At 40.5% G+C, this 27,804-nt stretch overlaps 1 protein-coding gene across 6 annotated transcripts in view; it reads left to right on the top strand.

Annotated features, from left to right (window-relative positions):
- opa1 (OPA1 mitochondrial dynamin like GTPase) overlaps positions 1-27,103 on the top strand; it is a 130,051-nt gene extending 102,948 nt beyond the window's left edge. For 5 of the 6 annotated variants that reach the window (XM_070883476.1, XM_070883478.1, XM_070883479.1 and 2 more), the window contains 2 exons: positions 24,151-24,228; positions 26,245-27,103. In XM_070883476.1, the coding sequence (XP_070739577.1) occupies positions 24,151-24,215 (65 nt within the window). In that variant the 3' untranslated portion in view covers positions 24,216-24,228; positions 26,245-27,103. Of the gene's footprint in view, positions 1-24,150; positions 24,233-26,244 lie in introns of all 6 variants that reach the window. The other variant, XM_070883477.1, reaches the window with a different exon arrangement.
- The last annotated feature ends 701 nt before the right edge of the window (positions 27,104-27,804 follow it).

Genomic DNA, 27,804 nt, shown 5'->3' with positions numbered 1-27,804 from the left:
GTCTAGGCTTGTTCCTTTGTGCATGTGTGGTTCTTGCACTGATGATACTGCATCTTGGCAACTTTGCTGCAGGAAGTGTTATTCACTTAAATTGTAAAGAAACCACAAAGAAAATAATAAATTAAGAGTTACTAACTGAGGATTTGGTAATGATTTTGAAAGGAGAAATCAAACCACTCTTACTTTAATGTCAGTTGTGTTGTTGGTATTCTAATCTTATCAGCAACTGGTAAATAATTATGCATTGCTGTATGTGGCGTTGGGCTTACAATGACTGTCTTTTTTTGGTCGTTGATAATGTTGGCATGTCTGGACTTGGTGATGGTTGCAGTTGCATAACTCGGCAGTGGTTGCTATCCACATAAAATACACAAGGCATTCAACTGCACATCATAAAAGGAACAGTTAGCTTGAAGAAAGGATCATTTTTGTTTACGTGCTCATGATAACTAATCTAGCATAGCCAATTAGCACTGCTTGATATGACTAAGGAGACCCCAACATTGCTGCCTGGGAGGTATCAAAATGAGACACTTTTTCATAGACTTCAACGGTTCATAATTATGCTTGTTTCAACAAAAAAGATTTTCACCATAGCACATCATGTTTTAGAAAGTGATGTTGAAATGAAAGGCTTCACAAAACTACAGCTTAATAAATATAATCTGTGTTTTTGTTAAATCTTCTTGTCCTGAGCTTGTGTCTTAATGTCATATTTAATTCTAGATTCCTAGGTTTGTACTAAATTCAAGTATAGTTTCCTCTAATTAAACAAATGAATATCAATATCAGTATACTAAATAAGCCTTTCTTGTAACTTGGCTTCAATAACTGGTCTGCCAGTATGGATTTCTTGCGCAAGGTAACAACCGAGTTTTCACTATCTTTGATGTAGGATCAGAGAGGTGGAGAGCAGCACGTCAGGCCTCCTGCCTCTGTTTACTGTTTGTTGCATTACATTACACAGACAGCAATTGTTTTCCTGTCTCCTTTTATGTCCCTTGCTGTGTGCTTCCTACCTTGGTAGTTTAAAGAACATGCCCAGACTTGTTCTTTCTCTTTTTATTTGGGTCGCATTTCCGTTAAAACTATTAGAAGCGTTTAGGTTTTAAAGACTCTTGGTAACAGCTTTTGTTGATGATTTAAGTGTATGGTTATTAACGAAAGACTGCTCATGTAGGAAACCCAGAATGTAATGTAGTGGCAGTTACCTTTCAGAGTACTGAATTTTCTTTGTATCCTTCAGCACGCAAACCTCCTACACAAAGCAAGTTACAAACAGCTGTTCTGCCGAATATTAACAATGAAAATAACGTATGCAATCCAAATAATTCTTACGAATAAAGGGCTGAATTTCAACCTTGTATAAAGCCTAAAACGTTAATGAACTAGCAAGGGACAGAGCTAGCAAGTAAAATATTTAAAAATCTGCAATATCGACTAAAGGGCAGTAGCAAATATTCTGAAACTTGCTTTGCTTACAGAAATTGCCCTTGACAGAGATTGTGGATGCATTGGTTGTAATTTACCAAAATTCCCTGGATTCTGGGGAGGTCCCAGCAGATTGGAAAACTGCAAATGTAACGCCCCTATTCAAAAAAGGAGGCAGACAAAAAGCAGGAATCTATAGACCAGTTAACCTAACATCTGTGGTTGTGAAAATGTTGGAGTCCATTATTAAAGAAACAAGTAGCAGGACATTTGGAAAAGTAAAATTCGGTCAGGCAGAGTCAGCAAGGATTTATGAAGGGAAAGTCATGTTTGACAAATTTGCTGGAGTTCTTTGAGGATGTAAGGAACAGGATGGATAGAGGGGAATCAGTGGATGTTGTCTATTTGGACTTCCAGAAGGCATTTGACAAGGTGCTACATAAAAGATTACTGCACAAGATAAAAGTTCACAGGGTTCGGGGTATTTTAGCATGGATAGAGGATTGGCTAACTAACAGAAACAGAGAGTCGGGATAAATGGTTCATTCTCTGGTTGGCAACCAGCAACTAGTGGGGTGCCACAGGGATCATTGCTGGGTCCCCAACTATTTACAATTTATATAAACGACTTGGAAGAAGGGACTGAGTGTAACGTAGCCAAGTTTGCTGACGATACAAAAATGGGAGGAAAAGCAATGTGTGAGGAGGACAAAAAAATCTGCAAAAGGACATAGACAGGCTAAGTGAGTGGACAAAAATTTGGCAGATGGAGTATAATTTTGGAAAGTGTGAGGTCATGCACTTTGGCAGAAAAAAAATCAAAGAGCACATTATTATTTAAATGGAGAAAGACAGCAAAGTACCACAGGACAGCGGGACCTGGGGGTACTTGTGCATGAAACGCAAAAGGATAGTATGGAGGTACAGCAAGTGATCAGGAAGATCAATGGTATCTTGGCCTTTATTGCAATGGGATGGAGTATAAAAGCAGGGAAATCTTGCTACAGCTATATAAGGTATGGTGAGGCCACATCTGGAATACTGCATGCAGTTTTGGTTTCCATATTTACGAAAGGATATACTTGCTTTGAAGGCAGTTCAGAGAAGGTTCACTAGGTTGATTCCGGGAATGAGGGGGTTGACTTATGAGGAAAGGTTGAGTAGGTTGGGCCTCTACTCATTGAAATTCAGAAGAATGAGAGGTGATCTTATCGATACATATAAGATTGAGGGGGCTTGACAAGGTGGATGCAGAGAGGATGTTTCCACTGATGGGGGAAGACTAGAACTAGAGGGCATGATCTTAGAATAAGGGGCTGCCCATTTAAAACAGAGATGAGGAGAAATTTCTTCTCTGAGGGTTGTTAATCTTTGGAATTCGCTGCCTCAGTGAGCTGTGGAAGCTGGGACATTGAATAAATTTAAGACAAAAATATACAGTTTCTTAAACGATAAGGGGTTATGGGGAGCAGGTGGGGAGGTGGAGCTGTGTCCATGATCAGATCAGCCATGATCTTATTAAATGGCAGAGCAGGCTCGAGGGGCCGTATGGCCTACTCCTGCTCCTATTATGTTAGGTTTATTATTACAGATAATGGCATGGGGTATTCTACCTCTATGCTCGCAAGTCTGTGACCTTTTTACCCATTCACTTTAATGAACAGAAAATTGCAGGCTGGTGAGTACAGAACTGTAAATCCCCGGCTGATATGAATAAGTGTACTGGAGTAAATGGGCAATATGTGATTGAGTTGCTGTCTGATTCAGTTTGATTACAAAAATTAAATGGAAACACCAGTTTCCTCCATAGAATGTGACTACAAAAACTCACACCCCATGAAAAAATAGAGTTAAAAAACATATTTTAAAGACAAATTCATCCTCGTTTTATCAAAAGTAAGTGATTTTCATTTTAAATGAGGAACAAACAAGTTTTCCTGAAAGCATTTAATTTGAAAATGGATATGGATTTTGACAATTTTATCTCTCCTGAAGGTGCTGTCACATGCCTGGGTTTGATTCCCAGGTGCCATGCAATTGACCACTCTTTATGCATGAGCCTAGGCAGTGAGAGTTGGCAGGCTATTCAACAGTGGAGAACGTCACAGTCTAATTTGATCCTATCCTCGCATTACCCATTGTCCATGCACATGCACTTTGCAGCAGGATACATTGGATTGGATAACAATTAGGAATGGGGACCATGACAATTATTTTTTTTCTTCCAGTTACAATTGCAATACCTCAGCTGTTGCTCAGCTAACTCAACACAGACCTAGAATCAAAAGTACATGTGACCAATGCTCCTGTTAAGCTGCGCAGTGCTCTGGAGGCCCCGCGCAGGCCACTTACCGGCTTCACAATGGGGTAAACCGCGCACGCGCAGCATTTTGAAGGCACTTCGCACCCAAAACATTTTTTTTTAAAGAGGACATTGCACGTGACCTTTGGGTCTATTTCATTTAGTGTTGTGCTATGCAAATATCTTTACCTATGAAGCCAATGGGGGAACATTATTGCCTTTAAATTGATTAAAATTGTGTTTTTTTTTTAATGTGGTACACCCTATAAAATGATAATTTGATCCAGTTGTAAACTAATAACAAGTTTCTTCCTAAGTGAGATGGAGTTTGTATTCCAGGAAGAAATGCATAAAACATTAATGATTTAGACAAGGGGATTAAATGTAGTATCTCCAAATTTGCGGATGACACTAAGTTGGGTGGCAGTGTGAGCTGCGAGGAGAATGCTATGAGGCTGCAGAGTGACTTGGATAGGTTAGGTGAGTGGGCAAATGCATGGCAGATGAAGTATAATGTGGATAAATGTGAGGTTATCCACTTTGGTGGTAAAAACAGAGAGACAGACTATTATCTGAATGGTGATAGATTAAGAAAAGAGGAGGTGCAACAAGACCTGGGTGTCATGGTACATCAGTCATTGAAGGTTGGCATACAGGTACAGCAGGCGGTTAAGTGGCATGTTGGCCTTCATAGCGAGGGGATTTGAGTACAGGGGCAGGGAGGTGTTACTACAGTTGTACAGGGCCTTGGTGAGGCCACACCTGGAGTATTGTGTACAGTTTTGGTCTCCTAACTTGAGGAAGGACATTCTTGCTATTGAAGGAGTGCAGCGAAGGTTCACCAGACTGATTCCCGGGATGGCGGGACTGACATATCAAGAAAGACTGGATCAACTTGACTTGTATTCACTGGAGTTCAGAAGAATGAGAGGGGATCTCATCGAAACGTTTAAAATTCTGACGGGTTTAGACAGGTTAGATGCAGGAAGAATGTTCCCAATGTTGGGGAAGTCCAGAACCAGGGGTCACAGTCTAAGGATAAGGGGTAAGCCATTTAGGACCAAGATGAGGAGAAACTTCTTCACCCAGAGAGTGGTGAACCTGTGGAATTCTCTACCACAGAAAGTTGTTGAGGCCAATTCACTGAATATATTCAAAAAGCAGTTAGATGTAGTCCTTACTACTAGGGGGATCAAGGGGTATGGCGAGAAAGCAGGAATGGGGTACTGAAGTTGCATGTTCAGCCATGAACTCATTGAATGGCGGTGCAGGCTCGAAGGGCCGAATGGCCTACTCCTGTACCTATTTTCTATGTTTCTATGTTTTCTATGTTTCTAAGTGTGAAAAATAGTCGAAGCAAGAATGTTGGCTTAAAATGTTGTCTTTTTTTTTTACTTTGTGATTTTGTAAAGCCAGTTGGCAAACAAAATGAGACTGAATAATTATCAAGTTTAGAATGTGGTTGAGGGTGATGAGGATAACAATAGACCTAAATGATTAAATGCTCTATGAAGCACATTAATTCCTATGCTGCTGAGATCATAGAAATGCCATTTGTAGAGTGCAGCCTGCCACAGGTGAATAGTTTAGATTGTAAAGTTAAATTGATTATTTAAAATTTATATAAAATAATAGAATAAAGCAATTAAGAAAAAAAGTTAACTGGAAGAGCTCTAAATGGCCCATGATAAGACTATTAATAATTTAGACAAATCAGCATCAAGTTGGCAGTCATGCTTTTCCAAGAAATGGTAAAATTCATACTAGTATGTTGCAGCTGCTGCTGTTCGAAGATTGGAGGTAAAAGACGTTGGGGCTGAAATTGATTCTTTTTTGTGCCGCCATCATGCAGTCTGGCACTTCTCTTTATGTGCCAGGCCGCTGGCCCAGTCGAGATTGTCCCTGGTGGTGGCCCAAAAATGGCCATGCAGGGTCCGCAGCGGCCCTCCTCTTTAACTGAAGGGGAGGGGCATTGTAGCATGCTGTGCGAAGCCTTGGGAGCACCCCTCCAACAAGGTGGAGCGCCTGAGACCACGCTCCACCTCGTTTGAGGGGCGCAAAGGACAATTCCACATCCGGGCGGTAACTGACCTGAGCCTGGAAGGTTACCGCCCCCGGACAGGCCATGGGGCAATTTCAGTATCGATAAAATGGAACTGCTTCCTACATCTAATCTATGCTGTATCTTACTTAGAAATGTTAATACTGAGTGTTAAAAGTGTTCCATTGGCATAGAGCTGGACCCTGCAGCCATAGAATGAGTGTATTTTAATTATTGTAAGCAACATTTTAAAAATGCTTCGAGTGCTTCCCATTTTACGTATTTCATGGTTATCAAAAGTTAAGCAATGAACACTTCCATGCTAATAGTTAAAGCATAAAGATGTTTTTCTGAAGTGCAAATTGGTCAACTTTAGCTGCTAAGTGTAAGAAGTGATGTCTATAATTACAAACTTAGAACCCTGAATTTTAAGTTGAGTAGTGGATACTGTGGAGCGATTTACAAGGCTAATTTAATCAAGTGGATCTGTTGATGTAAGCTGTAACAACGATGGGTGACTCCTGCTAAATGCAGTAATTCATTGACCCTCAAGGCACAAAGCTGAGCTATCTCGGCAGGTGGGGTGGAGCCCAGTAACGCCTGGTCTCGGCCCTTGGATCATAGAAAATTCCACTAGAAGTGAGTGCAGGTGCATCATGAGTCCACCCCCTTTACAGAAAAAGGCAGGATGATGTCATCCACTGGAATACATACCTGTTCTTCCCATTGCCCCCAATGCAATGTATGTGCAGGAACCTGAACCTGACACAAATGGGGCCTGCTATCATTGCACAGGCAATTGGTTGATAGCAATTAGAAATTAAATGATTTTAAAGAATTAAAAAAAAAATTAGCTGCCCCAATTGGCCCACTTACAGAGCTGCCACAATGACCATCGTTTCCTCTCCTTGTCCTCACTTTACCCCCCCCCCCCTCAGATGAAGAACAGACCTTAGTTGTGCTGAAAGTCAAAAGATTACAAAAATTCGGGACAGAGATTCAGCCATGAAATTTTGCAACTTCGAGATCTTCCCCCAGGAGTCTGCCACAGGAATTTCTAGACTCTGATTTACAACTGCTCTACCTCTGAAGAGTAATACTGTGAGACTGGCAAAATTCATTTGGAATCCAGCATCATGAATGGCAGGCAGTGACTAGTGGGGTGCCGCAGGGTTCAATGCTGGAACCCCAGCTATTTACAATATACATTAATGATTTAGATGAAGGAATTGAAGGTAATATCTCCAAGTTTGCAGATGACACTAAGCTGGGTGGCAGTGCGAGCTGCGAGGAGAATGCTAAGAGGCTGCAGGGTGACTTGGACAGGTTAGGTGAGTGGGCAAATGCATGGCAGATGCAGAATAATGCAGACTTTGGTGGCAAAAACAGGAAGGCAGATTTTTATCTGAATGGTGACAGATTAGTAAAAGGGGAGGTGCAGAGAGACCTGGGTGTCATGGTACATCAGTCATTGAAGTTAGGCATGCAGGTACAGCAGGCAGTGAAGAAGACAAATGACATTGCCTTCATAGCGAGGAGATTTGAGTATAGGAGCAGGGAAGTCTTACTGCAGTTATACAGGGTTGCTTGCTGAGACCACACCTTGAGTATTGTGTGCGGTTTTGGTCTCCTAATTTGAGGAAGGACATGCTTGCTATTGAGGGAGTGCAGCGAAGGTTCACCAGACTGATTCCCGGGACGGCAGGACTTATACTCACTGGAATTTAGAAGAATGAGAGGGAATCTCATCGAAACTTATAAAATTCTGACGGGACTGGACAGGTTAGATGCAGGTAGAATGTTCCTGACGTTGGGGAAGTCCAGAACCAGGGATCACATAAGGAAGGGGTAAGCCATATAGGACTGAGATGAGGAGAAACTTTTTCACTCAGTTGTGAACCTGTGGACTTCTCTGCCACAGAAAGTTGTTGAATCCAGTTCGTTGAACATATTCAAAAGGGAGTTAGATGTGGCCCTTACGGCTAAAGGTATCAGTGGGTATGGAGAGAAGACAGGGGTGGGGTACTGAGGTTGCATGATCAGCCATGATCATATTGAATGGCGGTTGTAAGAGAAATTTGGCATTAGGGGTACCAGCGGGACAAGGGTTAAAGTGCTGGTTCCTGCAATGGCCCATAAGGAGGTAAAAGGCCTCTCTTCGGCCTAGTACCACGGCTCCAGAAGTTATCAATTCAATAATATTCCGACAGGATACGATGTGAGAACCTAAACAGACAATGATAAGACCTTGCGAAGAGGCTCGAGGCGACTCACAGGCACCAAGGAAATGTATAACAAATTCCGACAAAGTCACGGCCTAAAGCGGTCACGAGGGTCTTGGCCTGTCAATCCAAAGTAGCACTAATAAGGTAGTCCAATTAGAGAAGTAGCACTGATAAGGTAGTTCAATTAGAGATCTAGGGAGGTCTTGTCCGGGAATAGAGGGGTTTTGAAATGTATAAAAGTTGTATGATTGTGCTGTTCGGGGAGCATCTCCACTCACAAGCGACTGTGATAAGAGGTGTTCCCGGACGTTCGTAATAAAGATCGTTATACTTTGCCATCCGTCTCTGTCTGCTAACTTCGAGAATTGCTATGTGGGCTGGGGCGCGCGTCGACCCTCTATATCAGTGAGCCCGCTCGTGGGAGAGGAAGCCTTCCCATCTCCCCCTTACAGCGGTGCAGGCTTGAAGGGCCGAATGGCCTGCTCCTGCACCTATTTTCTATGTTGATCAGCACAAAACAGTACCTTGATTCACAGAGACGGTCCACATTTTTCAGATTATTGAGGAAGATAGTGAACTCCTGGGATCTAAATACAACTACTGCAGTGGAGGCAAATTACTTATTAAAGATATTCTTGAAAGTATGGAAGTCCACACTAGTTCTGAGCAAGTGAATCACAAAGTAGCTTGGATAGAGATCTGTCTCATGCTAAAAGAGCATCTGGACATGGTAACCTTATGTTTATTCTTGGGCAACAATGAACTGAAACCAGTTGCCATGACTGGAATCGAGACCGAATGTACGATTGATATCAACAAAAGAAGCCAACTAGTTGAACAAACTCCACATCAGGGAAACATGATCTGTTCTACCCAACTGTACTCCAGCATAAATCCTACCTTCTCTTTTCCCCTCTCAGACTGCATTTCCATAACTTAAAAATTCCCCACAAACATCTCCAGATTGAACTCTATATCAATCGAAATTTAAAAAGGAACATGAAAATCAGTCTTGGTCACTAACAAACTCAACAGAAACAGCAGTGAAGTACTTTTGAATTGTCATTTCTGTTGTAATTTAGGGAAAAATTATGTCTGATTGTGTTGCAGTTTGAGAAGACACTTTTTGTAGATAAAGGAAAAATAATTTCCGAAAGTATTTTAGGGTAGTTGAAGTCTTCTAAACACTAAGCTTCCCTGGTGGATAGTGGTTTACTCAGCTCAAGTCGCTGAAGATGAAGGATTTTATGCTGAAACCTTGCAGTAATTGATGAGGAGCCTGACATGGAATTGCAGGCGAGAAACAGAACCTCACACAGCCAGGCTCAGTCTTTAGAACCCAGTCACATCATTTAAAGTCATGGATGGAGAGAAATGATGAATTGTTACATGACTAAAAGCCTATTTACTAACCATTAATCTGAACCTGGACTGCTGGCTTCCAAAGCTTTGATGCCTTTGGCCCCATGCAGTACTTGTAACTTTTTAAACGATGCATAGGATTCCAGTGCAGTGATCAAGTGTCCTGACTTGATGTAAACTAAAAAGCCTCAGTTTGTGATAGAGCAGGAAATTTTAACTGAAGATTAACTCATACTGGTGAATGAGTTCAGCTTAGCAGAATGGGAAATCCAACAACTGGAAAGGAAATCAAATAAATGAAGTACTTAGATTTATACAGTATCTTATCACATCCTAACATCTCAAAGTAATTCATATTTATAGTGCAGTTGTGTAGGCGGCTATTTTACGGCAGCAGCTTTTTGCAAAAAGCAGTGGACGACTGAGCAGTTTATTGATTTGGTGGTATCAGTATATTCTGTAAATGGTATGAAAACTGCGATGGTTCAGTATCCCACCACATTAATGTATTTACCCTCAGCCATTTGAAGAGTTTTGACAAACGTTTGAGACTGATGAATCAATTTTTTGTTTCAAATTGTATATGATGTAAACAGTTGTATAAAATTGGCAGTGTTTTTGAAATTTTGCAATGCATTTTTGAAGACAGAAAAGGTCAAACTTCCTAACCATTCCTCTTGGTGATTGCTTTAAATGCTAGATTGCAGAACAATGCACCTCACTGCTCTGTTATACTCCTGTTTTATGTTAGCCAATCGGGACTGTCATTTGTAACTCAAATTCTAGGCTCTCATCTCCCTTTGACATGCTTCTGGATTTTCTTAAATTACACTTTCTTTTAATTTAATTTTGCAAAATAATTGCTGGCCTGGGATTAGAGATTTTTGACTTTTTGATGTAGCTGAGATTATAGTTTACTTTAATTTTAACCACTCAATTTTGGCTTCTTAAAATTTTGCTTCTTTATAGCACCCTTTTGCAGTCAGATCTCCTCTATTCATTTGCTCTTCCCTCCCCCTTCCTCCAAATGAGCTGTTTGTTGGTAAGGCCGTGCAGTGTAAACACTAAAATAGTGGAATGGTCCAGGATATTAGAGTTCAGTCTGATAAACAATGCCACAGTTTGTGTTTGGTTCCCTCCATAGAGTGGTTGTTACGTTTGATTTATTACAGTTTCACCAATGCGTTTCTTTGAGTTGCACTTCCAGTCAAAGATTTGACAAATGGAGATTTATGCTATTTGACAGCAGGATGGGAACCACGTTCCCTTTTGTAACAGCCGAGGGGTAAAAAGGGCTTTTCCAGCTTCCAGCAATGTGTTTGTAGTCTTGACCCCTTTCATATGCTGGGAATGTACAGCCAGGAGATAAATAGCACCTCCCTTGTGTTTTCTTGACCTGCTGACTGTCCATTCACTTCCCATCTGTTTTTCAGCCCACAAGGAATGGGTTGATATAAATCTTTCTTCTCTGGAGATAAATGATGTTCTGGATCTTAAAGGGCAGCACATTGGGTGGTTTCTCTTTTTAAAAGCTCACTAGTTTTCCTCTGGGCCACATCTATTTGAAAACTCTGCCTTATGAGCTAGGTGTTAGAAGCAGAGTGAAAACAGTGGGTACCTCTGAGGTTGTGCACAAGCTTTTACTTTTGCAAAGGACTCTTTGTCAACACCACTAAATCATAGCCTTGTTCACTTTGCAGTGCAACTATTGGATAAGTTGAAGGGGGAAAAAACTGTTGAATAAAATCTCAATATTTTATTTTCAGCATTGTGATGTGTTACCAGCCAACTTTGCACTTCATAGGGCTAGCATTCCAGGTTGTTTAAAATTTAGAACAACGTTTCTAATTTTAATGGATTCCAAATAAAAGCAGTCATCTTAGCAGTAAAAGGATATAGAATAGACTACAAAAAATAAAAGGAGAACATTCTTAGTTTTGATTTATAGGCAGAATTCAAAATATGCAGTTGGAACAGTGGCATGGCATGCTGTAGGTTTGTATTAGTTTAGCAGAGAAATTGCTCCAATAGTTTATATTAAAATTATATATTCTATATTAGAAGAATAGGTTTGTTCCTTTCATGTAGGAATTACTTAGTTTATACAAATGTGGATCTTATGATGGGGATATATTCACAGACTGCCTGCTTTGGTCTTTATTAGTTGATCTCCTATAGTGTTGCACACAGGAAGTGGAGGTCAAATGTACTTTTCAGGTGAAACGGGGTTATCAGCCAGGATACAACTCAACCAGGGCACGTAGACGTAATTCAGGTGTTATTTTTAAGTCATATTCTATCTTCTATTTTTATAATATACTTTGATGTTATATTAATAGATAAATAGCAAGATTTAAGGCAGGTTGAGGAACAGGGAGACACAAATCTGAGGCATTGCAGTGTCGCCATTGGTGGGGTTTTGCTGTGTCCTTTTCTGCTTCTCTCTCTGCGTTTTTCATTTTTACTTTCAGATGAGAGATGATTGACGTGGCAGAGAAAGGAATCATCAATCACTGTAGGCTGTATTGGGGTAGAGATTGCGGGGAAATGTGGCCCTTTTTGGCTCCCTTCTCATCCCCTCTCCCAATCACTTGTGTTTCTCCCTACCCTCTCACTCCTGTTGTGTCCCCATCTCCTTCTCACTGTCTCCTTCCCTTCCTGCCACTCTCTCATTCCCATCGCTTATCCTTTCAACTACCCATTCATCCCCCATATCTACCCTCCCCTTTGCTCTGCTATCACTCTCTTCATTCTTAACCCGCCATCCACACACTCCCTCTGCCCTCCCCCCACCTCCCACTTCCCCCCCCCCCCAGTGGTACGAGCCAAGAGACATTCCTCACCTCAACCTGGTTTCCTCTTTCCCATTACCATCACTTCCTATCTGTTTCCCTCAGAGGCTTTGTATTCTGTCAAAACTCAGTTTACATGTTTCTTTTTTAAAAACAAACATTAAATTAGAATGAGGAATGACACACAGTTATAATCTGTTTCACAGATGTAAGTAATTAGCATTTAATTTTTCTAAGTCAATAAAACAGGAGGCATAATTAGTTGGCTTCCAAATTTAGCAGCATTAAATACTTTCCTTGCCTCCATCACAATACACTTTCTCAAGTTTATAGAACATGAAACAAAAGCTGCAACACGTGTATAATTAGTACACATTTTTCCACGCATGCATGCATACATACATCGTTTTTCCGTTTTTTGAAAAACATTATATAAATTTAATCTGAATAAAGATTTTGAAATTTATTCTCTCACTTTTCACCAAATAAATTTGAAAAGCAACTGAGTAGTAACTGCTTAGAAGCTGAAACAAATTCTGTCATCCAGCTCACTGGTGCTGATGCATCTTGAAAAATGAGGTCAACTATACCAGCTCAAGCTGCACAATCCATATTCACAAAGTCACCACTCTAAGAAAAAATATAAACTTGAAGCCCAGACTTTTGAGAGGCTGAGACTTTCAAGTAAAATTTTGAGTGAAGGCTTTAAAAGACAGAAAATACAAATCAGCAGATAAATGGAATGATGATGTGAAATATATTGTCTTTATTTTGTTTAAATCCTTTGGCATCAGAAATTTCTATTAGTGAGGGGGGAAAGATTAAAATATTTAAATGTCTTTTTTTAGAGATACAGTAATTGTGTTTCTTGTTTTTATAGTTCATAGATTAGTAAAACTTTCATTTCTAGGTTAGGTTCTAAAATAATTAGCACTAGGAATACTTGTTTCCTAGAAGGTAAAAGGTAAACTCCCCTATAAAATGTACCAAATTTGGCCAGAAATTAAATAACATTTTACTCCTGGAAGCCCATCCCACAAGTTCCAAAACAAAGACCAGGGCCGGAATTTTCGAGGGGGACAGCGGGCGGGATCAGTGGCGGGTCAAGCCACCGCAACACGCCTTTCCCAATGGCAGTGCATGATCTCCTATCCGACCCGACCCGCACAGGCGGAGACCTATTTAAACCAATTACTGGGTTGTTGATAGATCCTTAATAATGCTTTTAACTTTTTTCATTTTAATTCTCACTGCTCGCCCACGGGATCCATGCTGCTCAAGAGACCACGTCTGTGAACTTGAGGTGGGAGTTCAATGGTCATTGCTCCAGCTGATTATTTGACAGCTTCAAATGTACAATAAAAGCTCCCACCTGACACCATCACTTTCCTCAGCCACAGGCTGTTTCACTGTTCATTTCCAGCACAGATTCTGCAGGCGTTCCACTCTCCACTCTCCATCCACTCTCACCTCATTGGAAGAACTCTCCCTCTCTCTATTGACAAAATGCTTCTGTCATCTCTACTTTTCCTGCCATCTATTCCATTAACATGGGTGCCCTTTATGCTGTCTCACATTGGTTCTCAGAATCTGACCATGATCAGCACCAACAATACCACTAACCTTCTCTGCAATCACCTGATGCTGCACAGGACAGAGGGCATCAGCACCTGAGCACATTGCTGCCAGGGATGGCCTCACCATGGCCAGATTTACTTCACTTGGCACTCTCCACCCTGGCTGCCACATGTGCCAGGTTGGCAGCATCCCTACAATGTCCAAGCCATTCCTATCACACTCACCATCATTATGGGGTGTGCCGTTGTGTCTCATCATTTGCTGCAACTCACTAAGCCACTTCAAAAGGTGCACACAAATCTGTCCAAGAATGCAAAAGTGTTGAAAATAAAGGTTTCAATGTTAGACAGCATATTAACAGACTTTACATGAACATTGGATAAAACGCCCAAGTGGCTACCTTTGTGTGTTAGTTGGTATGATTGGACTAGGATGAGGGTGAGTGTAAGGGGTAGCTAGTGAGATGGGGCAGTGATAATGTAGATAGAGTGGGATGGGTGGAGGTGCAAGGTACGACTTGGAAGAAGGGACTGAGTGTAACGATACAAAGTTTGCTGACGATACAAAGATGGGAGGAAAAGCAATGTGTGAGGAGGGCACAAAAAATCTGCAAAAGGACATAGCCAGACTAAGTGAGTGGGCAAAAATTTGTCAGATGGAGTGTAACATTGGAAAGTGTGAGGTCATGCACTTTGGCAGAAAAAAATCAAAGAGCAAGTTATTATTTAAATGGAGAAAGATTGCAAAGTACCGCAGTATAGCGGGACTTGGGGGTGCTTGTGCATGAAACACAAAAAGATAGTATGCAGGTACAGAAAGTGATCAGGAAGGCCAATGGTATCTTGGCCTTCATTGCAAAGGGGATGGCGTATAAAAGCAGGGAAGTCTTGCTACAGCTATACAAGATTTTGGTGAGGGCACACCTGGAATACTGCATGCAGTTTTGGTTTTCCATATTTACGAAAGGATATATTTGCATTAGAGGCAGTTCAGAGAAGGTTCACTAGTTGATTCTGGGGATGAGGGAGTTGACTTATGAGGAAAGGTTGAGTAGGTTGGGCCTCTACTCATTGGAGTTCAGAAGAATGAGAAGTGATCTTATCGAAACGTATAAGATTATGAGGGCTTGACAAGGTGGATGTAGCGAGGATGCTTCCACTGATGGGGGAGACTAGAACTAGAGGGCATGATCTTAGAATAAGGGGCCGCCCATTTAAAACAGAGATGAGGAGAAATTTCTTCTCTCAGAAGGTTGTAAATCTGTGGAATTCGCTGCCTCAGAGAACTGTGGAAGCTGGGGCATTGAATAAATTTAAGACAGAAATAGACAGTTTCTTAAACGATAAGGGATGAGTTATGGGGAGCGGGCAGGGAAGTGGAGCTGAATCCATGATCAGATCAGCCATGATCTTATTGAATGGTGGAGCAGGCTCGAGGGGCCGTATGGCCTACTCCTGTTCCTATTCTTGTTCTTATGTAAGTTGGTGTGATTAAGGATGTGCAGGAGTAGCGTAGGGAAGTAGGTGTGATGGGGATGTGAAGAAAGGCACAGGGGAATGAAGGCAAATGTGACTTTCTACTAATGTTTCATGATCTAATGAGATCATTGAAAGTTTTGCGCCACTGACCACATCCCTGCTTGTGACCTCCAGTGCAATATGCGAACAGGCTATTTTGGTCTCTTGGGGAAGTCTCTTCCGCCTATGGGAAGGGAAGAGAACCTCCCTCGTGCTGTGACTTCCTCCATAAGTATATGGAGGGAGTCATGGGAGAACCTGGATGTAGCCCTGCCCCTCTGTGCAGTGATTTAGTGTTTGCAGCACTTCAATGCTGTAGAACACTGACAGCACAAATGTTAAAAGAAAGTTGATCATGGTCCCTTTAAGGATGACGCGTAATGAATTATGTCATCAGACCCGCTTCATCTAATTGGCCCGGGAAACATGCTGGGCAGGTTTAACAAGCTCAATCAACGTAAATTCATTTTCCGGAGTGGGATGGAGCCAGCAGCAGGGCCGTGACCCGCCACTGACATCACCCGCCAAGGAAAGTCCCAGCCAATATTTGGGTGTCTTGTATACTTTAGTCATTTAGTTCCTGGCAAGAAGAGCAGGAGTAATACAGTATTGAAATCCGAGAGGTCATAGAAAGGTAGAGGTGAAGGTTTTTGTACGGTTGGATGATGGCACTCCTAGGGTTAATGAATGCCTGTAGGAAATTTCATCCAAAGGGTAATAAGTTACTCACTCTATATGCTCTTGGACTATCTCGATCATAATTTATTAACCCATGGCACCTATCTTAACTGGTTTATTGAGAAACCAGGTGAAGAATCAGGGACATTGTGTGGGACACCAAGGTTGAAGAAAGTAAAAGAGAAAGTATGATAAATCAGAAAGTAATGATTGGGTGATGCCAAGCTTGGGTTTTGAAACCTGAAGATTGTAGGAGGTAAGAAAAACTGAAGGAAGTAAAATGTTCTACAATTATGGTGCTCGGATCTGGTGCTCGACATCTCACCAAGCAGTGAATCTGAAATCTTAGGCTCAAAGTTGAGTTAAAAAGCTGCAGTATTGTCATTTGGTTTATTTAGTGTAATGGCATCAGCACACGACTGGAAAAATGTACTTAAGCTTTAATGTACTTAAGCTGTTGTGTGCCACTCCGATTTCATTATCTTAGATTGCTCTTACTGCTATTACTGCATGCTAGTTTATATAGTTCTCTCCAAACACACCAAGTTTGGAAATATGAAATCTGTAATTGGGTGTTTTTGAGATCAAATGAACATAGTATGACAATTGCATAAGCAATTGGTGACAAACTGAATTGTAGATACCTGACCTGATTATTGAAATCACAGAAATCTATCTAATTGTAACAAGGGGGCTGAAATGGCCCCTTCCCTTAAGGCCGGTTACCGCCGGAAATCGGCAGCCACGCAGTGGAGTGGAATGGTCGCCGATTTTCCGTGGAATGGTCCCCATTTTGAAAATTGCCTGCAATATCCAGGCAGTGACCCGCTCCCCCCCCCCAACTATGCGCCACTGCTGCCTATCCATCCTAAGTCCGCCATCTGCTGCCTATCCATCCTAAGTGCGCCATCTGCTGCCTATCCATCCTAAGTGCGCCGATATGCTCCCCCCCCCACCCCCCGATGCAAAATTCCATGCTGCAAATCTTGTTCCGGCCGCTCAGTGCCACTGACAGCTTTTTCTTGCAATACTTGAAAAATGGCGGCGCGGCTGCCATTAAAGGGGAGGACCTACTGCCGTGGCCGCCATCTTTTTTTTGTCGGCTAACTGCTCGGTGGGACCGACAGTTATGTCCCCAGGTTTGCCTGGGCAGGGGTGCCAGGCTGCTGGCCCGGTCGAAATCCTCCCTGGTGGCCCAGTGGTCCTAACTTAAAGAATCGCAGAGCTTGTAGCGGCTCTCCCCTTTAAATGAAGGGGAGAGACGATGGCGCTGGTGTGATGATGTCATCAGCAGCGGCAGACACTCCGCCCAGCCCCCACTTCCACCCCTCTACTTGTCAAACTTCCGCTCTCCGCCGCATATCCATCCCCATTATGACCGACTTCCGGGCTGCTCGAAAAAAAAAAAGCCAAAGAGCGGAATTTTGCGCAAGAGTTCACCGCATCTACTGCGGCGGTGAAATCAGTCGAAACACGTTGGGTGCCCCACATTTTTGGTGGGGGGGGGCAATTTCGGCCCCAAGGTGTCTTTTTTTAAGTCAAATTTTTAACTTCCCATTTTTAAATGTGGAATGCATTCAGTTCAGATTGTGTAGTAGTTATTGCTTCCATATTTGTAAAATAATAGATAAGATTCCTTTTGCCTGGACACTGGATGTGATGGATAGGAGGGACATTCACGTCAGATAATACCATGATGTAGGTTCCATTTCACTACACGGTGTGTTTGACACATTCAAGATGAAATGCCAGTCTTGAAGAGTGATTTCTGATCGATCCTGACAATGAACAAGATGTCACATGGGCATTTCTCAATTGGTGCGAGGTAAACCTCAGGGAAGGGAGGAAATTGGAAACGTTCCCAAATATGAGCTGGTACTTTTTGGTTCATCAGCTCAAGTCATATCTGTCATGGCCATTCCCAGACAAAATTAATTCCGAAAATGCTTGAGAAAGAACAAATGGATATCTTGTTTTAATATGCATTGGAAGCCTTCTAAAATCTCTCATTTATACTGCATTTTTGATAGCATTTCAGTTTTTCAGGACTGTTCATAAGTATAGCTAGAGATTTGTCACAGGAATCTTTTCTAAACATCATGGGACAGTTGCAGATAAAATTGGAAAACTCATTCTTCCAGCTCCTCATTCACAATCTGATCTGACAGCAGAGCACTGCTGACCATAGTTCTCTCGGAGTCTATACTCCACTCTCTCAACTGCTTTTGCAAATGCTGGAACATCTGTAGTGCCTGCATTAACACTGCAATTTCCTTAAATTAAATAGAGGAACAGAAGTCTCTACAAACACAAGTAAACTGGCAGAGATCAGCACTTGGAGAATTAGGCTAATCTGCTGTACCCGAAGCTAATGAAGTTTTGTGGCCATTTAAAATTTTTAGTGGCACTCCCACTATGCAGCAGAACCCTAACTCAACATTGACTAAATTCTTTACCTCCTGACTTGCCAAAATCACACTATTTCAGAGAAAAATCACAATGCTGTCAATAGTTTGTAAAAACCACCGAATGTTAACTTGTAATAGATTACTAGTTCTTATTGATGATCTTGAAGGCTGCCCAATATCTTGTCCTCTGGTTCAGAAATTTATTGACTTTTATGTGATAGTTGAGAAAATGCTGAACTTGGAATATTGGAGGAATGCAGCAGTCTGAACCATCTAAGAATTTAACTCCAATACAGGTACATATTTGTGCCTTTAATTAAGAATAAATATAGGATTTTGTCCCACCATTTCTTTCAGTACAAATTGCATTCTAAACAAAATCTATTTTTTGACCCTCTTTAACAAACATTCGTTCTTTGTTCTTAGACTGCTTTTCGTGGAAGTATAGTGCGAAATTATAAAATTTATGATGTTGAAAGGTAATTGGACACTACTTCAAGCAGTTAATGGCAGTTTGCAGCTTAGATCTGGTTCACCAGTAGGAAACCAGTGTGTACATAATTTTCAGAAGAGCATCTCACTTCCTGCTGGTACAATATAATATCTGTAACACCTCCCTAAAAAGAGGTAAGGGCTTTGCAATTTGCCTGTGTTAATCGAGAACTACGTTGATTCTTGTAAGGGAACTGAAGATCATGAGCAGTGAAAGTCCTAAACATTAATTGTCCTACTTAATACATTTTTGGGGTGCATGTATTGGTGTATTTTATAAAGTTGTTGTAAAATAGCGTGTTCAAGGGAGTATACTCAGCATAAAATCTCCCACAACTGTTTACATACCTCAACTTGGTTTCAGGTAACTTCAGAGTGCAATAATATGATTGGACTGAACGAAATGCAAGACTGAGAACAAGTGAAGGCTTCAATTATAAAAATGTTAACTATTATTGAAGAGGCGTTTCATGGGTTTAAAAAAAACCATTACACTTTAAAAGAAAGCCGGAAAGAGGTGAACATTCTGGATAGTGTACAAAGATCTTCAGTCAAGTTGTGGAAAGCGAGAAATTCATAAAATGGCACCAAAAAGGAAGAAAACACAGTAAAATATGAATGAGAGAAACTGGTAGGAAAATGGCGCGACATGGGGCGGCAAGGAATGACTGCCGACTCTCCGTGGAGGGGCCACCATTTTAGAACTTGCCCTTCCTCGGGAGCGGAACATTGTCCGGGTCCGCTCTGCCCGTTTTTCCATCGCGGCAAGCAAGCGCTAACCCCTTACCCCCTGGCGGGGACCCCCTCGCGAAATTGCCCCACGGGAGCAGTCCCGTCACTGGCCGGTGCCCCCGACAGCTTTTACTTTTGGTGCAATCTGTGTGAAATGGTGGCACTGCCGCCCTTAAAGGTGAGGGCGCACTGCCGCGGCCGCCATATTTGTTTTGGTCGGCCGACTGCTAGGTCGGCCAGACAATTATGCCCCCAGATTTGGCCAGGCCACAGCCCTTCCGAAACCATCCCTGGTGGCCCAGTGGACCTAACCAAAATGAATGCAGAGTTCGCAGCGGCCCTCCCCTTTAACTGAAGAGGAGAGATGTTGTGAGGCACCAACGCGATAATGTCATCAGCGCGGACACTCCGTCCTGCCCCCATTTCCGCCCCTCTAGTGACGATCACTGTGCTCCACTCCCACGTCCACCCCCATGATGATCCACTTCCATCCCGCTGGTTTTTATTTTAAAAAAACCAAGGAACTGAATTTCACCGGAAAGGCCCCCACATCCATTGCAGCAGCCAGAACACTTCAAAAATGATAGGTGCGCCCCGTTTCTGGTGAAGGGCAATTTCTACCCCTTAAATTGAACGTTGAGGCCAGACAGCTGAAGGGCACCCAGGATGGATATACGATATTGGGGGGGTGGGGATTTTCCAACTTCATGCCTTGGTTACTAGGAACAAATATTGGAACCTTTTACATGTGCTATGTATGATTCTGACCATTTGCACACCCGAATTTCTGATTGACACCCCTGGCAGGCAATGCTTCACATTGGAAGCATGGTCGGAAAGTTACCCCTACCGTTGATGGAATTTACATTGAGCTTGTTTGGAGCAGTATGAAAAGTCAGCAACAAATGCGTTGGCATGAAAATGGGAGAGGAAGTTGAAGTGGGTAACTGTAGAGAGGTCATAATTATGCTGGCAGACAACAGAATAGGGAGAGCTAGCATGGTAAATATGTGCTGCAATAATAATTGTCAATTTTTCATAATTTTGATATTAGCCATCACTGTTTAATATTATATTTATGTGGCCATAAACTAGACGATATTAAAGTCATTATAGAGTTAATGTTTGGATGTGCATTTATACCAGAATGAGAGTAGTTTCCCTTTTCTCTCAATTCCTTTGAGGATAATCATCAGCTTATTTTATCTGTTAAAGTTTTGTGCTGTCCTATTTCCAAACTCTTGATTGCAGACCAATTAGATACTTTACAACCACACCGAACCTTGCACCAGAAGATTAGAAATGAGAAAATGAAGTGGCAGAGGTATCTCTTCATGTGGAGATGAGGAGAATTGCACTGAATTGGATTCTAATAATATTTGAAAGCAGTTGTGTCCCTATAATGTGCATAAAAGAGATTCTCGTATATGGGTTAAGGGATTATGAGAATATTCATGGCCAGATCAGAAAAATAATGAATTAAGGCATGGAATAGCTCATCTCTTAAGCAAACACACTTCAAAAGACTGACGGAATAGTATTAAGGAAAGACGGGTCAAAGGTTAGTTAGAGGCTTGTATGGATCATAGTTTAATGTTTGGACATGTGAAGGTTGTTATGAACTTTCAGTTGTGGCTTATTCCAAGTGCCTCAAAGTTTTCCCAAACACAATTTTTGCAAATTTTCAACAGTTTGGCCTGTCTCAAAGGTTGCATTTCCAATAACACTGTTGGATCTAAATTCATTATAAGTGATTTTGTGAGTAACAGATCAAAAAGACTGGTCTACGTTTTGGAGATAAAAAAATACTTATTTTGCTTTTAGAAAAATATAATTCGCAGCTAATAGTCATAAGCAGGTCGCAGATCAGCCTGACATCGGATTTAACAAAAAGTATAGGGAGTGGTGGTCACTGTGATGCTTTAAAACTTTGTCCATGTTGAAATTTGTCACCCACATAAATTTGGTATTGTATAATTCTACAATAGATATGTCTGAAAGCTGAATTTCTAAATGGCTCTCTGTTGTCAGATACAGAGAAAAGCAAAATTCATTGATTGTAAAGTTTGTTTTATTGAGAAACAGTTCAAACTTGGAAAATTAATTAAATTTAGTTCACTGGAATAAGCATTAGAATTAAGGCATTTTTGGTTGAAATATTTTGTTTGATTATAAACTGGTTAGAAACAATTTGATCAGAGCCAGTACAAACCTTTTATTTTGTATACGACTAGAGGCAGCAAATTACATAATCTCTAGTTTAATTTGTGATTCTGTGAAGATGCCAGATGGCATTGTTATTTCAGCTGTGCAGAATGGATGTGGGCTATAGCAAGTGGCAACAATGGCATGTGCAGTGAATGAGTTAATGCTTGGAGTATAGAAGATACATTTCAGGGTCTGACCAAAGAACTATGCAGCTTGTCAAAGAACTTCAGGTGGAATGTAAATAACAACCTTTTCAGCCCACACAGGCTAAAACCTTTACATGTTCTAACTATATAATGTACACAAAAGCATTCCTGTTATTAGTCTGAACCATGTAGTAAAATAAAACTAAGTAACAGTAAATGTCTGTGATCAATTAAACTTAATCATGATTTGAAGAATCTTTTTCACTCAATGCATTAGTGTTTTAGATAATTATACAAACATGAGCAGAAACCAACTTTCTACTTGACACATGCATATCAGCTGACTTATAGAATTGTTATTTATGACTGCATCAAACCACTTGTTTTGCTGAATTAACTCCGATTTAATTAAAGCAGTGTTTAAATCATCTGGATGTACAATATTTTAAAGAAATTTAAATGTATTTGACTCTAGGGTTATGAGATGTCGGTGTTAATATAATGTACTAGCTGCAGTTATGTTGCAACATAATTTTAGCCTTTCTGTAGTTGACAATATGCTCTTATACAGATAATTTTAAAAAGGGATGAGGAATTAGAATTGATCACATGAAGGAAAGGGAATTATTTTGTAGTAATGTTACTGTGCAATATTTGCATCTTACTGCATATCACTGTGCAAGTTCCTTTCAATCTCAGTTATGTATTTTAATGCTTAAATATGTAAGAACATAAGAAATAGGAACAGGAGTAGGCCACACTGCCCCTCGAGCCTGCTCCGCCATTCGATAAGATCATGGCTGATCTGATCATGGACTCGGCTCCACTTTCCCGCCCGCTCCCCATAACCCCTTATCCCCTTATTGTTTAAGATACTGTCTATTTCTGTCTTAAATTTATTCAATGCCCCAGCTTTCACAGCTCTCTGAGGCAGTGAATTCCACAGATCTACAACCCTCAGAGAAGAAATGTATTTTCTCTGTTTTAAATGGGCGGCCCCTTAGTCTAAGATCATACCCTCTAGTTCTAGTCTCCCCCATCAGTGGAAACATCCTCTTTGCATCCACCTTGTCAAGCCCCCTCATAATCTTATACGTTTCGATAACATTACCTCTCGTTCTTCTGAATTCCAATGAGTAGAGGCCCAACCTACTCAACCTTTAATATATATATGTACTTATTGAGATTGTGCCATCTGAAGAAAAAGTAACATGACAATAGAAAGAAAATGCAACTAAGCACACCAGCTTGTTCAGTTAGACAGTGATCTCAATTGAGTCCCTCCAATTTGCTGCAGGATCCTCTCAATTTAAGCGATTTATCAATTCAGAATTGTTGGAGTACAGTTCTACAGGAAATATAATCAAATATTACCTAAAGGAAAAAAAAATCCACTCTAGCTAATTGTTCCCCAAAAAAACAAGAGGCATCAGTGTCAACTTAGATCTGAGGCATTTTGACAAGCTCCTGCAGAACAATGGGTTCAAATTTGGCAGAGTTTCTCAAATCATCAAGGCACTGTGCTCAGAAGACTAGATTGTTCATACAAATTTCAAAGATCTGTTTGTCACCAACACTGAAAAATCTACATCTTAGTTTAAGAATTTCCACACAAGACATGAAGATGCACTCCAAGTTGTCTTGGCCTTCCAGGCGTTTGATATATTTCTAGAAAAATCTCTCAATAGGAATCATCATAGGATGCTTCTTTCATGCACTATCTAAAAACATTTCCCTCCTACAATGCTTCAGGATCTTGTGCTTGATTCAGGGATTCCTAATCTTAGTATGTTTGAGGTTTGAAGATGCTAGCTGTCTTTTGTGGTTTATGAGATGGTTGCTTCTCAACCATTTGGGATGACCAAGTCCTCGATGATCGTGATACCTATGAAAGACATGATAGCTATGAAGGCGGTTTTACGATGATAAGCATTTGAAATGAAGATAATTTAATGCTTTGATTAGGACATTTTTATGTTTGGAATGAAGTGAAATTTTGAAAATGTTACTTAAATCAAGTAAGCTTTGACCTGCAGTCAACTGTAGCAAGCATTAAATTCAAAATATACTTTGAAGCATATTCATGTAATTTAAATGGGATTATAATATATCTCAAAACTTAATTGCAGCTCTGTGATAAGGCAAAAGTCTTCCATAGCTGACTGATGTATATCCTTATGGTACTTTCAGTTTGTGTTGAGATTGTAGTAATTGTCAAACATTTTTTTTATATTTCAGAGAGAGTTCGTGAGATTCAGGAGAAATTAGAAGTATTCATTGAAGCTCTTCATCAAGAAAAATAGCAATGTGTCTAGTGTATGTATGTGTTCTCATTGACTAAAATGCATTTAACTTAAATTTACTAAAAGTTATTTACACAAACTTATATAAATATTTTAGAAGATCCCTTGGTGGTTTAGGAAAATTTATCCAATGAATAGCTGAACCACACTGACCAAGAAGCATCCTTCTGTTAAGAAGATAAATTATTGACCAGAGTTCCCACTGCTAATCACTATCCAGCAATCATTGCTGGAAGTGCAGAAGAGTATTCACTGGGTGAGCATCAGGTTTGGTGGTGATGCCTGCTCCCCCCTCCCCCTTCCCCAAAGGACAGGTTCCATTTGCTGTCAAAATTCTCACATGAATAATGGTCACCTGGGTAAGGTACTGAAAGGCAACCGGCACCTGTTTAACTCTCCCCAGCAAAGACATCACTCCCAGGAAAGGAAGGATAGTGAGAACAACTGGCAGGCAGAATTAACAAGAAGAAGAAAAACAATGGTTGAGGAAACTTTGCGTTAAATCTGCTCTATTCATTAAAGTCACTGCATTGGACATAATCCAACCATATTTAAATGATTTGCAACTTTATTGATTCCTTACGTGTTTGGATAAACAGTAACTTCTGAATACCATCGTGTAAATATAAATCCATAGTCCAAATTAGCACTTTTTAATTTACATGCTACAGTGAACTAAGAGTTTGGTACAATTTTAATTATAGCTACATATTATGAGTTGAGGTAAACATGTTTCTCTCTTTTCTAGGTGCCAAACACCCACTGGCACCTTAAACAAGTGATTATTATTCTTGTGTGAGCCTAAACATTTATTGCTGGCAGACTATTTAATTGCAGGAAGAACAACTAAGTTTATTCATCTACTGTCTCGACATTTTTCCTACATTGCAACAGTGACTACACTCCAAAAGTACTTCATTGGCTGTAAAGCACCTTGAGACGTCTGGTGGCCATGAAAGGCGCTAAATAAATCCAAGTCTTTCTTTCCCCGCCCTCCAGTTTTTGACCAACTGTCTCGCCTCATTTCATGGAATACTGTATTGACTTTTTGCTGATGTATGGTTCTGTGGGTGCCCATACACCCTCTGGCACCTTGAACAAGTGATTCTTCTTGTGTGAGCCTAAACAATGCCGGCAGACTTTAATTGCAGGAGCAACAATTAAGTTTGTTCATCTACTTTCTCGACATCTGCACTTTCAGCATGGGTCACTGAATCGTGATCAAGAGTATGAACCCAGCTGATTTTCCTGCTCCCCAAAACAGGGTTTCTGAGATCAATTGTGGTATCCCTATCACCCCCTCCCCCAGTTAAGATCAGCTAATTCAGAACAGACTGGGGATCGAACCTGGGCCCTACTCACTGGGTTAAACAGCTGAGCCACCAGGGGAACTAAAGATGTTTTTATACTTGTTCATGGAATGTGATTAAGTGTTATTCTCGTGTGATAAACTATAGTCGTGCTGACAGGGATTTCTGACTAATATCAGCACATTTCACCTGCACTCATGTCCCAGATATTGGTCATCAACATATCCATAGAATAGTACATAGTATTCCAGAGCACACAATGTGTGCACTATAAGGGAGTTGTAATTTGTATATTGTAAGAGGAAAGGTTTTAAAAATACCTTTCACATTGTTCCACTGTGAACACAAACTCCGATTGAATCTTATTGGCACATTACTTGCTTTTATTGGTCAGGTCTTGAATATTTTTTCTGGGAAAATATATATTTTTTATTATCCTGTGTTTAACTATTCTGTTAAGCTTAATTGTGAATATTGTGATCAGTTATTTTCTATTGCTTTTCCATATTGAATGAATAAATTTAAAATCATTTCAGAAAAAAGGTTTGTTTTAAAGCCAGTCTATACTTGCTAAGAAATGGTTCTTCTTTAATGTTTGTAAAAAAAATATTTAACTTTGTTTTCCCAGCACTGTTGGAACCATTTTAAGGATTATCAATTTTTTTCTATTAAAACTTGATTTGATGTAATGTAATTAAAGCTAATGTTTTTTTCCTTAGTATGAATTAGTTCACCACACAGCCCTTGACCTGGAGCTTGTGTCATGAGATGTTGCTTGAATCAGGAACCATTGTCTGAAGTGCTGCAGGGAGACTCAAAAGTACTGGCTTAAACACACCTCAGAAGACATCACTTTACAAATTGTGTACATTAAAATTGAAAGAGCATTTAAATTCTCCTTGCATTCTATTCTTTGAGCTGAGAATTCATGAGCAATGTTTTCCTTGCATTTTTATAATCTTGACAATTCAGCACAAAAGCTTCAGCTAATCACGTTTTCTATTGTAATATTCAACCTCCTGAAACACATTAAAATGTTGATTGTCTCAAGTGTCCAAAACAAGATTAAACGCTGCTGTGTAAGTGAGGGCTGATGAACTGTTTTGTCAAATGTATAACTTTTTCAGTGCAAATATTTTAACTGTTTAGCTCATGTCCAGCTCAACAACCTGTCTGAACTGCATTCATCGAGAAATTACATAGCCTACTTATCTCACCCACTTCATAAGTGCAATCCGTTGCACTTATTAACTTACAAGCAAAGACAGCATCTCTCTGATCCCTGGAAAAAAAAATAATGCAAAATTAAAGTACTTGTAAGACAAGTTTTTGTCTGGAGTAAAACAAAGTCATATCCAGTGTTTTTCACTTGGATCTTTCAATATTGAGTCTGTACTTCTGCAGCAGAATCCTCAGAATTTGTGCATATGCTTATATAAATGAAATAAAATTATCATAGTTTGTGATTTCTTTTTTTTGTAAGTGTCCCGGCCGTGCATGATGTAATTAGTGAGGAGTCATGTATTTATTGAATGCCGTTGTATTTAAATAAAACTGAGTACAATTTTGGAAACAAAAGGGTGCTTGCTTGTGAAATGTTTATGGTGTATGATGCCGATGAAAGTCATTCGCAAATGTTAGGTTTTCAGTTTTGGACCTTGCTCTGCAAGTTCTGAGGTACAGAAACACATTCATAGAAGCGCCTCTAACACAGCCAACACAGTTTGATCACTAAATGAATTGATATGGATCATATAAGATTTATTAATGCGAGTCACTTATTTGATGATCTACTTGTTGCCTGTTAAACGTCATTGACATGATACAACAGGTCATCTGTGGTACTCTCCCGAAGGTATCGCAACCTGTCTGTTCCAGGTAATTTGCAAAATAACCCAGTTAGAGAAAATGTTTATTCGCTTCTCAAATTATTTTTCTAGGATTTGTTTTCGGGATGTGGGCAATGCTAGCAAGGCCGCATTTATTGCCCATTCCCAGTTGGCCTGAGAAGATGATGGTAGTTCTCCTTGAACTACTCTAGTCCTTGTGGTGATGGTCCTTCCACAATAATTTTTGTTTGTGACTAACAGGATATTGACCTAGCAGCAATGATTGCATGGAGATATATATCCAAGTCAGGATGGTGAGTGACTTGAGGATAATGGCGCTCCTGTGGCATTCTGTTGCTCTCGATCTCTGTGATTAAAGTTTGTAGGGGAGAGAGATGCTGTCAAAGTAACTAATGAGTTTCTGCACGGTTTCCTGTAGAGTTTACATAA

This window comes from Pristiophorus japonicus, chromosome 6 (assembly GCF_044704955.1).
Source record: "Pristiophorus japonicus isolate sPriJap1 chromosome 6, sPriJap1.hap1, whole genome shotgun sequence".
NCBI lineage: Eukaryota > Metazoa > Chordata > Chondrichthyes > Pristiophoridae > Pristiophorus > Pristiophorus japonicus.
This window is presented reverse-complemented; position numbering and strand designations above follow the sequence as displayed.